The sequence below is a fragment of the Stegostoma tigrinum genome, chromosome 18 (assembly GCF_030684315.1).
Source record: "Stegostoma tigrinum isolate sSteTig4 chromosome 18, sSteTig4.hap1, whole genome shotgun sequence".
NCBI classification, from domain to species: domain Eukaryota; kingdom Metazoa; phylum Chordata; class Chondrichthyes; order Orectolobiformes; family Stegostomatidae; genus Stegostoma; species Stegostoma tigrinum.
The window spans coordinates 25,151,977-25,169,337 of NC_081371.1; the positions used below are offsets into that span (position 1 = coordinate 25,151,977).

The 17,361-nt window shown below is 42.8% G+C and overlaps 2 protein-coding genes across 4 annotated transcripts in view; both read left to right on the top strand.

The window, feature by feature from the left end:
* Nucleotides 1–17,361, top strand: part of mcat (malonyl CoA:ACP acyltransferase (mitochondrial)) — a 93,390-nt gene that overhangs the window by 53,181 nt on the left and 22,848 nt on the right. The window contains exon 5 of one of the 2 annotated variants that reach the window (XM_059652412.1): nt 13,846–13,904. The exons of the other annotated variant lie outside the window; for it this stretch is intronic. Within the exon in view, the coding sequence (XP_059508395.1) occupies nt 13,846–13,878 (33 nt within the window). The 3' untranslated portion in view covers nt 13,879–13,904. The remainder of the gene's footprint in view (nt 1–13,845; nt 13,905–17,361) is intronic. 2 annotated transcript variants of the gene reach the window in all.
* LOC125460689 (synapsin-3-like) overlaps nt 1–17,361 on the top strand; it is a 272,555-nt gene that overhangs the window by 2,605 nt on the left and 252,589 nt on the right. Inside the window, exon 1 of one of the 2 annotated variants that reach the window (XM_059652411.1) lies at nt 5,582–6,040. The exons of the other annotated variant lie outside the window; for it this stretch is intronic. The gene's annotated coding sequence lies outside the window, so the exon portion shown is untranslated. Of the gene's footprint in view, nt 1–5,581; nt 6,041–17,361 lie in introns of those variants that run through there. 2 annotated transcript variants of the gene reach the window in all.

The following is a 17,361-nucleotide window of genomic DNA, read 5'->3' on the forward strand; positions in this document are numbered from 1 at the left end:
CTCACACTCAACAACTTCTCTTTTGACTCCTCCCACTTCCTACAGACAAAGGGGGTGGCCATGGGCCCCAGCTATGCCTGCCTCTTTGTAGGTTACGTGGAACAGTCCCTCTTCCGCACCTACACAGGCCCCAAACCCCACCTCTTCCTCCGGTACATTGATGACTGTATCGGCGCCGCCTCTTGCTCCCCAGAGGAGCTCGAACAGTTCATCCACTTCACCAACACCTTCCACCCCAACCTTCAGTTCACCTGGGCCATCTCCAGCACATCCCTCACCTTCCTGGACCTCTCAGTCTCCATCTCAGGCAACCAGCTTGTAACTGATGTCCATTTCAAGCCCACCGACTCCCACAGCTACCTAGATTACACCTCCTCCCACCCACCCTCCTGCAAAAATTCCATCCCCTATTCCCAATTCCTCCGCCTCCGCCGCATCTGCTCCCACGATAAGACATTCCACTCCCGCACATCCCAGATGTCCAAGTTCTTTAAGGACCGCAACTTTCCCCCCACGGTGATTGAGAACGCCCTTGACCGCGTCTCCCGCATTTCCCGCGACACATCCCTCACACCCCGCCCCCGCCACAACCGCCCCAAGAGGATCCCCCTCGTTCTCACACACCACCCTACCAACCTCCGGATACAACGCATTATCCTCCGACACTTCCGCCATTTACAATCCGACCCCACCACCCAAGACATTTTTCCATCCCCTCCCCTGTCTGCTTTCCGGAGAGACCACTCTCTCCGTGACTCCCTTGTTCGCTCCACACTGCCCTCCGACCCCACCACACCCGGCACCTTCCCCTGCAACCGCAGGAATTGCTACACTTGTCCCCACACCTCCTCCCTCACCCCCATCCCAGGCCCCAAGATGACATTCCACATTAAGCAGAGGTTCACCTGCACATCTGCCAATGTGGTATACTGCATCCACTGTACCCGGTGCGGCTTCCTCTACATTGGGGAAACCAAGCGGAGGCTTGGGGACCGCTTTGCAGAACACCTCCGCTCAGTTCGCAACAAACAACTGCACCTCCCAGTCGCAAACCATTTCCACTCCCCCTCCCATTCTCTTGATGACATGTCCATCATGGGCCTCCTGCACTGCCACAATGATGCCACCCGAAGGTTGCAGGAACAGCAACTCATATTCCGCCTGGGAACCCTGCAGCCATATGGTATCAAGGTGGACTTCACCAGTTTCAAAATCTCCCCTTCCCCTACTGCATCCCTAAACCAGCCCAGTGCATCCCCTCCCCCCACTGCACCACACAACCAGCCCAGCTCTTCCCCCCCACCCACTGCATCCCAAAACCAGTCCAACCTGTCTCTGCCTCCCTAACCGGTTCTTCCTCTCACCCATCCCTTCCTCCCACCCCAAGCCGCACCCCCATCTACCTACTAACCTCATCCCACCTCCTTGACCTGTCCGTCTTCCCTGGACTGACCTATCCCCTCCCTACCTCCCCACCTACACCCTCTCCACCTATCTTCTTTACTCTCCATCTTCGGTCCGCCTCCCCTTCTCTCCCTATTTATTCCAGTTCCCTCCCCCCATCCCCCTCTCTGATGAAGGGTCTAGGCCCGAAACGTCAGCTTTTGTGCTCCTGAGATGCTGCTTGGCCTGCTGTGTTCATCCAGCCTCACATTTTATTATCTTGGAATCTCCAGCATCTGCAGTTCCCATTATCTCTCACACTGCATTTTTATTCAGTGCTGATTTTCTTTAATCTCACTGAAATCTTACATGGCCATCTGCTAACTGACTGACAGAGATCTAGGGGACGGTTGTTTCCAATTCATTAGAAATGGTATTCCTCCTTTGGCTAACAAGAGAACATGAGAAAGTTTCACTAATAGTCCATGCTTTCAGGTTACCACCTTTCCTTGGGAAATGCCATATACAGCGTCCATGGCCCTATCACAGTACTGTTGAAGTGAAGTGCAGTGACAGACCAAGGGTGTAAATCAATTTCTGAATACAATACAAATCTCATTAGAAACCAATGGCTCAAGCAGATTCCACAATAGTGCATATAGTACATTTTTAATTCTCACGCATGGTTTCTGAGCCAACTGGGAGCAATTTTCAGCATAAAGCGCTCCCACAGTTTTTCCAGTTCTTGACGTAAATAAACACATAGCTAGGAAGCACTTGGAAAATATTGTAGAGTATTCTTGGGTTAAAACGGGAAGCATCCCCACATATTTGAAATTAGTGTAACTTGTGTGTATGCCAATGCCTGGGATGAGGGTTTACAGTAAAACAACTGGTGCTGTGGGCAGTGAGGCACAACCTGTTTTTGGCTTCACTGCTGTAATACAGAACAAGCTGGTACCTGTATCATATGGTAAATCACATGGTCTTGCTGGGTGGACTATTATTATTCAAAACTTCTGAGTACTGAATTAGAAACATTCACTTTGTTTTCTGTCTACAGGTGCTGACAGACCTCTGAGTTTCTCCAGCAATTTCAATGTTTGTTTCTGATTTCTAGCATTTGCAGTTCTTTGTTTTCCTTTCAGATGGGGTTGTACTTGGCTCTTATAACAGCCTTTCCTCTAGATGGTTTTACAAAGAGGGCGTTCTATGCACAGTTGTCAACGTAATCTGTACACTTTGGTTAAATTCCAGTGGGGCATTTTCTTTTCTTGTCAACCCAGAACCACAAAGAAAGATGATTCTACTCTTGGCCACTGTCCAGTGACTCTCATTGGTAACTGCAGTTGTATGGGATCAGGAAGGATCAGGCAGCTTTCCTCCTGCCATTGTTGAATTATCTCAACGCTCAACTAGTTTACTAAGGACTGGGCTGGAAGAACACTGCCCTAACATTATCGCTGCACCTTAAGGGAGAAAGAAGAAATGATGGGGGAGAGACTTGTGTGAACAGCATCTAATATCAGATGATGGCTTTGTAACATCTTCTTCCCCTCCTCTGTTTTATTTCAGTGATGGAGTATCTTGCAAGACAGGTTGCCATAGCAACACCGCCTTTTCAAAATAATTCAAAATAAATGAGCAGTGTGTTTGAGGGAATGAACTCAGTCAGAGAATTCTGAATCGATATTCCCTGTCCTTTGAGGTTAGAGTTTCTTCCAGGTTGTGTTTGATGGACGAACTTATCATTAGTGCTATTAATGTTGATAAAAGATTACACACTGTGCTTCAACTGACCCTATCAGTTTTCCTCTGGGGAGCGAGTTGAAAAGAATTCCAAGGTTTCATAGAACTGCCGAGGTGGGAGGGGAGTTCCAGCCATTATACTGAATAGGGAGCTGTTCATTTAGAATGCTTAAATCTGCCTGAGCTGGTGCTGTTAAATGAGGCAGCAAAACTCTAGGGAGCAAAAAATGATGCTGAGGTATAAATGTACAGAGAAGAATTTTCCCATATGAGAGAGATGTAAAAATGCTTGATGGCTACATTTTCCTCAACAAAAAACACAGGGAATGGCTGTTTTTAATCAAATTTACATATATGCCAACCAGTGGTGCTTGAAGTTGACATTCAGTGTCTTGAGACCTTGGTCAGGTGAGGGCAGTGTCAAATGTGATGGTAGATGCACACAAAGGTTCCTGACTTAATGCTTTTGACCTGAATGAATGCTGCATGTCTCAGGTAGCTTTCTATTGACCGTCTGTTAAAGATAGCAATTCCTGCCCTTGATGCTGGGTTAGGAAAGAATAAATAGGGGCAGAAAATGCTGGAGAAACTCAGGAAGTCTGGCACATCTGTGGAGAGAAAAACAGAGTTAATGGTTTTGCCAGACTTCCTGAGTTTCTCCAGCGTTTTCCATTTTAATTTCAGATTCCCAGCATTTGCAGTACCTTGTGCTCCATGAAAAGAAATAGGAGTCTGATTGTACATGACTAATTAGTAATAATTATCATTCAAAAGTGTCAAGCATTAGACCTAACTAATGAAACCCTTTTAAAGTCGGTTCTGCTATAAAGCATGTTCCGGCAACACGAATTGGCCAAAATGTGACTGACGAATAGGGGAATGCAAATTTGTGTTGGCTATAATGTGATTCCATTGGTGCGCAAACTATGTGTCAAGATCACATGATTGTTTCACAGGCTTTGTCCTGAGCATGCTCAATGCTAGCACTGAAAGACACTCTGCACTGGAATCACGACCATTTTGCAGACTTTGTTGTGAGGCGCTGTTTGTGAGAGGTACAGTACTCCGTGACTTTCAGGGTTTTTTTGCCATTTCTGCCATGTTACCCACAAAACTGTAAGAACAAAGTTACAAGAATGCTAGCTAGAAGTGCTCTGGTGATAAAATTGCAAGTGGTGAACATAAGAGAAAGGCTATAACACTGGAAGAGAAGCTGGATGTTATAAAGCGTTTTGAGCATAATGAGAGAACATGTGATACAGTTTGCATAACAGGAATAAAGGAGTCTACCTTACGCACCACTGGAGACAATGTACGAAAGATTAAAGCAAGTTGTATTGCTGGAACAAGTCTGAGTGCTAGCAAATCTGGGAGGTCATGGACAAACGAACTTGAGGAGATGGAGCAGCTTCTAAGTGTGTGGATGGAAAATCAGACAAAAAGTGGTTTGGGACCACTGTTCTCACCATAAGCCTTATCCATTTGTGAAGATCTAACAAAACAAGCTGAAAATCCTGTAAATATGCTGGTCCTTAGTGCTAGCAGTGGTTTGTTTGCGGGTTTTAATAACCACAATGCTTTTCATAACATGAAGTTATGCAGTGAAGCTGCCTGTGCAGATGAGGAGCCTGCAATAGCATTTCCTCCCAAAGTGAAAAATAATTAATTGATGAAGAAGGTGACAACTTAAATCAAATTTTCAATTTGGACAGGGCAGCTTTATACTGAAAGAAATGCCATCAAGAACCTGGATTTCTATGAATGAAGCACATGCTCCTGGCATTAAAGTGGCAAAAGATCATATGACTTTGCTGCTGGGTGCCAATGCCAGTGGAGACTGAAAGCTTAAGCCTATGGTTGCCTTCAGTCTACTTTAGGACAAGCAAAAGGGGTTGGATGACTGTGCAATTTTTTTGTCTGTCCTTATTGATGATGTTTTGGAAGATGCTTTTAGAAAGTATTGCAGGAAAATAAGTTTGGATTTCAAGGCTCTCCTCAACCTGGATAATGCGCAAAGCCATCGTCCTACCATTGTGAGCTTTCTGAAAACTTCAAAGTGCTATTTCTACTGCCAAACACAACCTCTCTCCTCAAACCATGAACCAGGGTGTGATAGCAGCTTTTAAAGCTTATTATTTAAGGTGCACATTTAAGGGACTGATTGCAGCCACTGAGGGGTTAAGCACAGTGCTCTTCAATTTTGGAAGTGCTTTAACATCAAGAATGCAATTGACATTATCGTGGAGGCCTGGGGTGATTTCAGCAAGGACTGCTTGCTTGCAGTTCAGCAGAAGCTTTCCCAGATTTTTTTTCCAAGATTTTAAAGACTTTGATCTGTCAGAGCAGCTCCCAAGAATCAAATGACATTGTTTTGATCTTGCAAAGCAAGTGCACTTCTTCAAATCCAAGAGAGAAGATGTTGAAGAGCTGCTTGACTCCCACTGTGAAGACCTCTCTACAGCTGATCTATAATAACTTGTCGATGATTGATAAGTAGAAACTGGAAATGAAACCCAGGAGACTTCCACTTCTGTTTTCTCTTCTATCCTGAGGAAAATTGAGAGGCAGTTGCAGCTCTTAGAGGACAACAATTATAATGGAGAATGAAGCAGGGTAGCAGTTCATGTAATAAGAACTTATTAGGTACCCTGTGGAACAGCTTCTTCATGAAAAAGGAAAAAGGGCAAAGCAGTAAAAATTGGATGTCTTTTTTAAGCCAACCCCTAAAAAATAGTCAGAAGACAATGAACCACAGCCACGCACTTCTGGATTAACTATTTTTCACCCTAACCCTGCATCCACTACACCTGAAGGATGATGATGATGATAATGACCCTCAGCCCCTGCACAAACAACAGAGCGACGTCAAAACAACCTCTCCCATCAAGTCATCTTGACATTTTTCAAGGTAATGAGTTAAACTAACTTTTATTTCATAGTTAGAAATGAATTAAACATATTTATTCAAGCTATGCTATCCTTCATGTTTGGCTTTTGAGTTTTTTTTTAGGTCGTCTACCCCAGACCCTGTGTTTCCCATAGACCCCCTTAATTCCAAAGCACAATTTTCTATAATGTGATGTTGCACAAGAATGTAACTGTTGCATTATAGCAGAACCATACCTGTATTCACTCTAGAAAATGACAATGTTGTCGAGGAGAATACTGAGATACAGGCTACTAGACTAGGTGGGATTGAGGTTCACAAGGAAGAGGTATTAGAAATCCTTCAGAGGGTGAAGATAGATAAGTCCCCTGGGCCGGATGGGATTTATCCTCGGATCCTCTGGGAAGCCAGGGAGGACATTGCCGAGCCTTTGGCATTGATCTTTAACTCGTCATTGTCTACAGGAATAGTGCCAGATGACTGGAGGATAGCAAATGTGGTTCCCCTCTTCAAGAAGGGGAGTAGAGGCAACCCTGGTAATTATAGACCAGTGAGCCTTACCTCAGTTGTTGGCAAAGTGTTAGAAAAGGTTGTAAGGGATAGGATATATAATCATCTCAAAAAGAATAAATTGATTAGGGACAGTCAGCACAGTTTTGTGAAGGGAAAGTCGTGCCTCACAAAGCTTATTGAGTTCTTTGAGAAGGTGACCAAACAGGTAGATGAGAGTAAACCGGTTGATGTGGTGTATATGGGTTTCAGCAAGGCGTTCGATAAGGTTCCCCACAATAGGCTATTGTACAAAATGCGGAGGAATGGAATTGTGGGAGATATAGCAGTTTGGATCAGAAATTAGCTTCAGAAAGAAGACAGAGGGTGGTAGTTGATGGGAAATATTCATCCTGGAGACCAGTTACTAGTGGTGTACCGCAAGGGTCGGTGTTGGGTCCACTGCTGTTTGTCATTTTTATAAATGACCTGGATGAGGGCGTAGAAGGATGGGTTAGTAAATTTGCAGACAACACTAAGGTCGGTGGAGTTGTTGATAGTGATGAAGGATGCTGTAGGTTGCAGAGAGGCATAGATAAGCTGCAGAGCTGGGCTGAGAGGTGGCAAATGGAGTTTAATGCAGACAAATGTGAGGTGATGCACTTTGGTAGGAGTAACCAGAAGGCAAAGTGCTGGGCTAATGGTAAGATTTTTAGTAGTGTAGATGAGTAGAGAGATCTCGGTGTCCATGTACATAGATCCTAGAAAGTTGCCACCCAGGTTGACAGGGCTGTTAAGAAGGCATACAGTGTTTTATCTTTTATTAATAGAGGGATCGAGTTCCGGAACCAAGAGGTTATGGTGAAGCTGTACAAAACTCTGGTGTGGCCGCACTTGGAGTATTGTGTACAGTTCTGGTCTTCGCATTATAAGAAGGATGTGGAAGCTTTGGAAAGGGTGCAGAGGGGATTTACTAGGATGTTGCCTGGTATGGAGGGAAGGTCTTATGAGGAAAGGCTGAGGGACTTGAGGCTGTTTTCATTAGAGTGAAGAAGGTTGAGAGGTGACTTAATTGAGACATATAAAATAATCAGAGGGTTAGATAGGGTGGATAGGGAGAGCCTTTTTCCTAGGATGGTGACGGCGAGCACGAGGGGGCATAGCTTTAAATTGAGGGGTGAAAGATATAGGACAGATGTCCGAGGTAGTTTCTTTATTGAGAGAGTAGTAAGGGAATGGAACGCTTTGCCTGCAACGGTAGTAGATTCGCCAACTTTAGGTACATTTAAGTCGTCATTGGACAAGCGTATGGACGTACATGGAATAGTGTAGGTTAGATGGGCTTGAGATCGGTATGACAGGTCGGCACAACATCGAGGGCCGAAGGGCCTGTACGTGCTGTAATGTTCTATGTAACAGCAACCCACTGTTGACAATTCCCTTTATTATTGCTCAGCTGGCATCCCAATGGATAGGGAGAAGTATAAATATGTATACATCACTCCTTCAATATCTAATGTGTGATGAGTGACCTACAATTTATTTACATCTACAAATGTCCCTTTTTGGTTAAGAAGGCAGAGCTGGAGAGAAAAGAAATGATCAGACCCAAATGTAGGTCACCAGTGAAAGCAAGTGATGACCAGTGTTGAGCTAACGAATCAGTGTTTTTCGTTCCTCTCTGGACAGGTGTACTCTGATCTAGTCAGCAAGGGAGTGGGGTGTGGAGGAGAAAGTTGGTATGTCCTGTCCAGTCCAATCCAACCCACTTCCTCACCTGCCCTTCCTCATCACTCACACAACTCCCCCCCACCTCCAAATCACCCACCAGCCCAACAATATCTCTGGTCACTGACTCTCCAAACTCCCCATCCTTCAGTCACTCACTACTCAAGCTTCTGTTACTCAGTCGTTCACTTCTCTAGTTGCCAACCCTGTCCTACCCCCACACTCCTACGTATGACCAAGTTAAAACCTCTGATCCGAGATTTTGAGGTGAATATTACTGATGAGCACTACCAGTGGTCAGAAAGGAACCTTATCCAAGCAATACCCCAAGTTTATACAGCTGGAGCATCCTGATTGAATGGCCAGTGGAAGGTTAACCATTGTAACAAGAAGCTTCTTCATTATTAACAGAGCTTGGGAATGGCAAAGGTTTCTAGGAAAGTAAAGCTCTGGTTTTACTCTCTCACTGCTGTCTTCCCCCAACCAACATGCCTGACAGTCAGTCACCACTCCAATGGCCTACTGTAACTCTGCTCCTCCTGGCTCTCACCCTCTTTCCTTTCCCAACCTTGGACGACTTCCATTTCCCTTGTCCTGAAGACAGTCTCACTGATGACCTCTCGGTCCTCACCCACAGCCTGCACACTGAGTTAAACCAATCACATTACCCTGATCCCTGCCCCTCCTAATCAAAGGTGATTTAGGTAGTGAATTAATAAACAGCAAGTGTGGGAAAGAAGTGATCTTTGATTGGAGGAGTGGCTTCTTGGAGGATCCCACAGTTACACATTGTTGTATTTTGTACAATGACTTCTTGGTCACACAGGTTCCTTGCATGCTGCTGGTTGGACAAGCCTGGTGCATATGATCCCATTGTAGCAGTTGAAGGAGAGTAGTTCTCCCTCAAGTAACATTGCTCAAAATATGTGTCTACCTAGTGGTCTCCGTCTGGGATCTTGCTGTGAATAATTTGACTGCTGCATTACAATAAGAACTGCTTTTTGGAATATCATGTGTTCCTGCTCTTTAAGAGTGCTTTATAAAGGTAAATGTATTTTTTTAAACGTTTTGTCCCATTCTAATGGCTGATGTCCATGTACCAATCTGTTAAAAACCAGGCAGCAATATTATAGAATTCTAAATGACAAATGGGGAGGTTGAAGTGAGCTGACCCATTGCCAGAAATTTGCAGAGAGACAGAACCACAAATATTATAGACCTGAAATACGAGGGGGAAAGTAAACAATGAATATACAGAAGGTTCATCACATTTTAGAAAAGTGATAATTGTCATAATCTGCATGTTCTCATTGCAGAAGTTAACTGAATGGTGGTTCAGCAGTTTTTGTTTTATTTTGGAGGGATTTAAAATACGTTCTCATTGCTTACATGTAAAAATGAAACCTGCATTAGCAATTTATTTTCTTTTCTATATGGTTTATTTAAAAAGAAGTTGGTGCAGATCTCAACCGCACAACGTCATGGTGAGTATTATCCAGAATGATGTTTATGAATAACAAATTAAAAGATGATATTTTTTCAGTATGGTTCAGTTCTTCAGCAAGAGTGCCTAGGAGAGCTGTTTGTTTGATATCCTGCTGCGCATTGTCACAGTTTGAGGCACTGTGAGCATGACCTTTCCACTGATTACTGTAGAGTCAGATAAACAGGGAACAAACAGATGGCAGTGAATAGAGTGTAAACTTACACCCTGAACGACGGAAAGCATCTCCATGGTCTGAAGAGCTTTTTAAAATTCAGGCTTACGATATCTAGGTGATACAGGTTTTAAATACAAACAAAAAAAAGCTTTCATTCTAAGGATGTGTTTGGTTTGACATCATCCCCAACAAATGGGGTGAAAAATTGCATCCTATCCGAGGAAGTTGAATCTGTAAATTACTTGACTGTGTCAAAATAGATTAATGTACCTAGTTCATGTTAGGAAGACTTTATAACGTGTTATTTTCAAAATTCCCAATACTGTGTGTTGAAACCAGTACAGAGCTGGACAATAAGGATGAAGCAGGACTCATGTTTTCATTTATGTTGAAAGACCATGAATAAGGCTTATTTTCTTTGGTGCAAATAAGGTTGTGAGATGATCGAGAAAGATAAAATAATTCCTTCATTCCTGAATTTTAGCCATTGGGTAGGAATTTCCTGACAATTTTATACATTGCCAGTTCTATGGCAGGATTTGGATGGTTTGCAGTATAACTAAGATGACATTAATATCCTAATGGGAAGGTAAACTTGTGCTGTGGGGAAAGTTTTTAAACTAGTTTGAGGGTGGGCACCAGATTTGAGAGAAGAAACAGGTGCACAGAGCACTGTGGAAAAACAATTAGCAGTGGAGGAGCAAAGTACTGCAGATGCTGGAATCTGTACTGAAAACAAAAAATGCTGGAAATCACATTGGGTCAGGCAGCATCCATGGAGAGACAGCAAGCTATCATTTTGGGTTTAGTTGCCTCCTCTTCAGAGCTCTGATGAAGAGTCATCTAGACTTGAAATATTAGCTTGCTCAAATGGTACCGGAGTTTAGAATAGGTTGGAAATTTTAGAAATCAGACAGGAGGCATACGTAAGACATTCTTAAAAAGAGCATATCATGTGATAAACAACAGTGGTGAGCTGCAGGTGCAAAGACCTGTGGTAAGACACTGGCTTCCTAAACCAGGGATTATTGGTTCATGTCCCGTTTGGGGTGTTTGGTTTAGGGCCCTCATGTAGTACAGTGGTATGCCTACCCCTGGCCAGGCCTGGGTTCAAGTCCCACCTGCTCCAGAACAGTTTGATGAGAAAATAGGCTAATAACAAAGTAGAAGGCTTAAAGAAAAGAAATATTGGGAACCCAATGATCTTCACTACAGGTATACATGAAAGATAGTAAAGAAGGGAGGGAATGGCAATATTGAGCAAATAAACTACTGTAGTACTGGGGAAGAGTGTTGTCATTGAGCGATCAAAGTGAGAATCTATTTTATTAGAATTAAAAAATAATTGTGAAACTATTAGGCTCCTAGGCATATTGTATAGTCGAAGAGTTTGTAGCCATTTTACTTCAGATGCCCCACTCCTGCTTTATAAAACTATCTTCGACTTCCTCTAAAGTAACTTGCATAAGTAAACAATTTGTTTTAGTTTTTTACAAAGCTAGAGTGGTTGAATAAATCTGGTCTCAGTGACCTACCTCCTCTTGTGAGTATCATGAACTTGTAGGAAGGCCTAAGGGCTAGATTCTGATAGCACTAAGTCAGTTGATCAGACTTGTGGGACCCATGATGTTCAATGCATAGACTCTAGAAAAGTTCTGATGCACTGTGACTGGGAAATTTCTGAGCTGGTTCCCTGCTGGGAAAATGTCTTCACAAATTTGCACCATCTTTTCTGATAAAATTGCAAATAACTCATCACAGTAACAGCTGCATTTTACAAAACCTAACCTAGAACTTGATGTAAGCAGAGATGTTGACAAGAATAATAAATACCCAATATCATTTTATAGAAGTTATGAGAAAGAAATCTAGACTTCCAGCGGGTATAGCTAATCTTTAATCTTTGGTAAGGTTTCAATCAGTATTTGAATGGGCTCACACAGGAGGCCCAAATAGGATGTATGAAGATGACAGTCAGCTTTTGCTGCTGCAAAATAAATACGTGCCACTGCAGTGACAAAGAAATATTTTAGTTATTCAATTTGTTTTCCCAATAGCTATTGAAATGAAATTTGTTTTGATAATAAGAGGAATGGAAATGATACGACAGCACACAACAACTGACCCGGTATTGGGCAATGAGCTTGGATTAATTCATATCTCAGAGTAAAGGCATCTTTTGGAAGCAGTGATTATAACATCTGGTGAGTTTTAATTCCAGTTCAAGGAGAGGAGAGTAGGTCCAAGATTAGTATTTTAAATTTAAATAACTATATTTGAGGCCATGGAAGCAGACCTTGATGAAGTCAACTGGCAAATTAGCTTAGGGATCTAGAGATGCAGCAGATGACTTTTTTTTTAAAAAAGGGACTATTTTGGAATTCACAGAATAGATGCATTTCAATGATAAAGAAAAATTCCATGGTGAGGACCCACCATCTGTGGTTAACTTAACTTAAAGTTAAAGGTTGAATCAAATTTTAAAAAAACATATAATTGTACAAGGTTCAGTAGCAGGTCAGAAGATTGGGCAGAATGTAAAAGAAAGCAAAGAATGGCTAAAGCCTCAATTATAACAAAAGGAAAAATTCTAGTACACGAGAACGCTAGCTAGAAATATAAAGACCAAGTCAGTGACTTTCAATAATTAAAGAAGAAAAGAATTATAAAGTTGGAGTTGATGCTTCGGAAAGTGAATCTGGAGAATGATCAATGGAAAATAAGGAGATGGACGGTTGAATTGAATGGGTATTTTGCATTAGTGTTCGCTGGAGAGAATATGAGAAATAACAGAAAAAGCTGCTACGGATGATGGAACGGAAGGAGGAACTCAAGAACATTACGATTACCAGGAAATTTTGGAGCTGCAGACAAATAAGCCTTTGGGTCCGGATGGATTTCATCCTAGGGTTTTACTCAAAGGTAATATTAGTGCCAAGAAATCCAATTGAAGTGCATCAAATTGCACTAGGGAAGCCAGGATTCTCTGTGAAAAGTACACATTCAGACCACACTCTGTTCTGTGATTTGTGATATGGACACATGTAATTCTGCCCAGAAACTCCGGGGGGGTTTAGTGCAAGGATGTTTTCAGCAGGTCCATGACATAGTTCAGTGGTCACTGAAGAGAATTTCAAAGTACATGTTTTATTGCTGGAGGAGAGAAATCTCGACTCTATTTTACAAATGTGGCAGTTAGTTGGTATGCTGGGAAGGCAGCTTAACCACACTGATTCTGGGTAGTGGGATGCGATGAGGAGTGAAGAACAGTTGGATGGCTGTGTGCTGTGAGCATGGAGTCAGAAAGAAGTTCAAAGGTTTTGTAGACAGTTAAGAGTTGGAATCAAGATTTGGAGGTCCTGGAGAGCTGATAAAGTGGGAAGGTCAGTGGCTGTGTTTGGGGGTAACTGTAGGAGCTGCAAAGAAGCTTCAGTATGAATACTTCAGTGTAACTCATAGAGAGGGAGTTGGGGGTTGAGGATATAGGGCTAGGACTGGCATGGTGAAGCTAGCTGTTAGTGAAGAGCTGGAGTTGTACTTGAGAATAGGTACTGGATTGCAGAAACAGAGAAAAGGATGGTGAATGACCTGAACGGGAGCAATTATTGAGGCAAGAAGAAATGACCCTTGAAATGGAGTTTCAATAGGAGATTGACAGAAGTGAAGATTGAAGTTTCCAAGGATTACAATGAGATTTGACTATCTACTGTATTTTTCACATCTAGGGAGAGTTGCTGAGAGATCTGTAGGATCTATCTCAATTACAGTGGCTAATTAGTGCTCACTGTGGAGTATTTGATCATGGTACATTGTAATATTTATGACATTAGTAATTGACATTAGGAATAATTTGTATGTGTATTGTAAATTTTATTACTGTTCTAACTTAAATAGGAAAACGTTGTTTGTTCAAAACCGTGGAATCTTACAACATTCTTTTCTTTGCAGGTCTCTGGGATCAGTCCTTTTGTCTACTTCTAAAAATAAATGGTTGCCAGTTCCTAAAGGTATTGTTATTTGAGGCTCTCCTCCTGGATCATTGCATGACATTGGCAGCCTGGTCTGAGATCATAGTTCTAGGCATAAATTTGCCCTTTTCTGGTTGTTAAGACAAAGCGATGTGAGGCTTTGCCGCTTGACTGGAATCAGATGTGTGGGTCTTGAATGATTCTTGGCCTGGGGCAACCGTTCAAGCTTTGCATCTTCATTTCCACAGCTTCATTTGGTTTCTTCACTTTCTTTGACCATCCATTACAAAGATGCTGAATATTCCTGTGCAGAGTTATGAGAAGTGGTGGGAGTAGACTGTACTTCACTAGAAAGGCTTTAGTGGCCTGTATAAAATGTTGCAGCAGGGACAATAGCTGTGATTTACCTCTCTCAAGGTCTTACCAGCAGGAATAAATGTGACTGTTGATCCATGTAATACATTTTAGCGGCTACTACTTCTAAGTTTGAAAACCAGTTACAGCAGAGGTCATATTCTTATGGTAAGCTGTAAAAGTACAATGTACAAATGCACGTTTTCCAAAAACCTGTGATATTCAGCTACTGTGGTTACGGCTGTATGAAGTCATCCGCTGAAGCTGCCTACAATATGGTGTAGGTAGCTGTGAGTGCTTGTATTCTGCACCCGACTGACACTACATTCAGCCGGACATCCCTTGAATGAATACAACCAAGTCCCTGCAGAGCAGAATTATCAACTTCCATGGCTTTGCTTTGTCTGTGTGTGGTGCCAGAAGAAATGGGTGAGATCCTTACTGAGTACTTTACATCGGTATTCAGCAAAAAGCAGGATATGGAGGTTAGGGAAAGGTGTGTGAATACCCTCAGGTGGGTCAGCATAACGGAGGAGGAAGTGTTGGGTGTCTTGAAATACATTAAGGTAGATGAGTCCATAGGATCATGTGGGATCTATCCCAGGATACTGTTGGAGGCAAAGGAGGAAATAGCTGGGGCCTTGATAGATATCTTCACATCCTCTGGTTGCGGGCAAGGTTCCAGAGGACTGGAGAATGATTGATTAATGTTCTCCATTCGTTTAAGAAAGGAAGCAGAAATAATCTAGGTAATTACAGGCTAGTAAGCCAGATGTCAGTGGGTGGGAAAGCAGTTGGAGAATATACTGAGACACAGTGTTAATTCACATTTGGAAGTGAATGGACTTATAGTGATAGGCAGCATGTGTTTGTGCGGGGAAAGCCATATCTCACCAATTTGGTTTGAGTTGTTTGAGGAGGTGGCAAGTATGATTGACAAGGGAAGGGTAGTGGATGTTGTTTACATAAACTTTGGTAAGGCATTTGGTTAGATACCTCACGGCAGGCTGACACAGAAGGTAGAGTCTTATGGGATCTGGGGTGAGCTGGCTAGATGGATACAAAACTGGCTTGGTCATAAAAGACCGACCGTAGGGTGTTTTTCAGAGTGGAGGGTGATAGGTGCCTGGAACACACTGCCAGTGGAGGTGGTGGAAGCTGACACATTTCAGGCATATTTTGACAGACATGTGAGCACAAGGCGAATAGAGGAGATAGAAACCGCAATGGGCAATAAGTAAGATAACAAAGTGTGAAGCTGGATGAACACAGCAAGCCAAGCAGCATCTCCGGAGCACAAAAGCTAATGTTTTGGGTCAAGACCCTTCATCTCTCTGATGAAGGGTCTAGGCCTGAAACGTCAGCCTTTGTGCTCCTGAGATGCTGCTTGGCCTGCTGTGTTCATCCAGCTCCACACTTTATTATCTTGGATTCTCCAGCATCTGCAGTTCCCATTATCTCTGGGCAATAAGTAACATGTCTAAATAAGGATTAGCAATAGGCACAGGCTAAGGCCCCCTTCCTGTGCTGTATTGTGTTGTTTGGTATTACTCGGTTGCCCAAAATGACTTCACCATCTACAAGACTGTCATGAAATCAGTTTACCAACGACTATTACTCAATACTTTGTCAACTTACTTTGTGAGAACTATATTTCACCTTTTGACAATGCACTAATTTGAGCAATTCCAAAAATTGTAAATAGTTTTTGATTGAAGAGCCTTCCCTGTCCATATAGGATGGCAATCTTAAGGAAATATGTGGTTAATGATTAACCGAAATTTGTATGTCACATCAGCAATTACCATTATTTGTACAAGATCAATGAAAAAGAAAACATAGCAGTAGTGATTCCTTGTACAGATCCTTGATACTTCTACAAGATGTTGGTTAGGAACAGAAAATGCCTGTGTATGATATACTCGAGGTTTATAATTCTGGCTGGGTACGGAGGAAGCCGGAGTTTAAGCTGGCATGGACAAAATTATCAGTCTACTAAGTCAGATGATGAATGCTTTGAAATGTAATTATCTAAGGATAGTAAAAGGTCAGGTACATAAGCAGATGAGAAGATGACTGGCTGGTGCCAGTAACACTCACATTTGACCAATTCTTCTAACACCCTTCCAAGCAGGCAGCTTCCAATAGTCACGGCCACCAGCAACTGTCTCCCGGTTGTCAGTGCCATCACCTTTGTATATCAATTGAAGGTGTCTCTAGTGGAGAAAAGGGCACCCATGACGTTGCAATAGAGGCCAATAAACAGTACAGAACGTGATGGAGAGTCATCATCTTTTAATAAATATAATCTACCCAGCCACAGGTGTCATTTACTTTGTAATGAATGCATGTTGATGGTTAGCAGACTCTGAGGCCTCTGGATTAGTGGCTTATTCTGCCAAGTGATGCCAAGAATACAGCGGAGATAGGGAGGATGGAATACTGCTCATCTTTTCTCCTCCCTTGCATAGGTGGCCTCGGTCTCACTACTAGAAAGGAGTGCGCTGAGGTCACACACTTAGAGGGTTTTCAGTTTACTGTTTTCAGACAGCATACTGTTGCTCCACGTTTTTATTCCACTTGGATAGAACAACTTCTACAATTCATGTGGCAATTTCGGTGTTAAGTGACAGATTACTGGCAGCGTATTGCCAGTGCTGGCAAATGGTGATATTATAACTTGGACCGTGACATCTGTCCAAAAGCAGAAATTGCTGGAAAAGCTGAGCAGATCTGGCAGCATCTCACAGAATCTCTGTGGTGTGGAATCAGGCCATTTCAGCTCATTGAGTCTTCATTCCTCACCCCCCAACCCCCAAAGGCCACACCCCTACCCTGTCCTTGTAAACCTGCATTTTCCCATGGCTAATCCACCTAGCCACACATTCCTTCATTTTTTCTGAAGAAGGGTATAGGCCCGAAACATCAGCATTTCCTGCTCCTCTGATGCTGCTTGGCCTGCTGTGTTCATCCAGCTCCACACCTTGTTATCTCAGATTCTCCAGCATCTGAAGTTCCTACTATCTCCATCTCAATATCTTTATTGGTTTGCCAAATGGATTTGAAACCCACGGAAGTAACTCTTTTTGACCTAAAAATTCAGAACCTCCTGTGTTGACTCTGATCATTGATTTAAGGATGA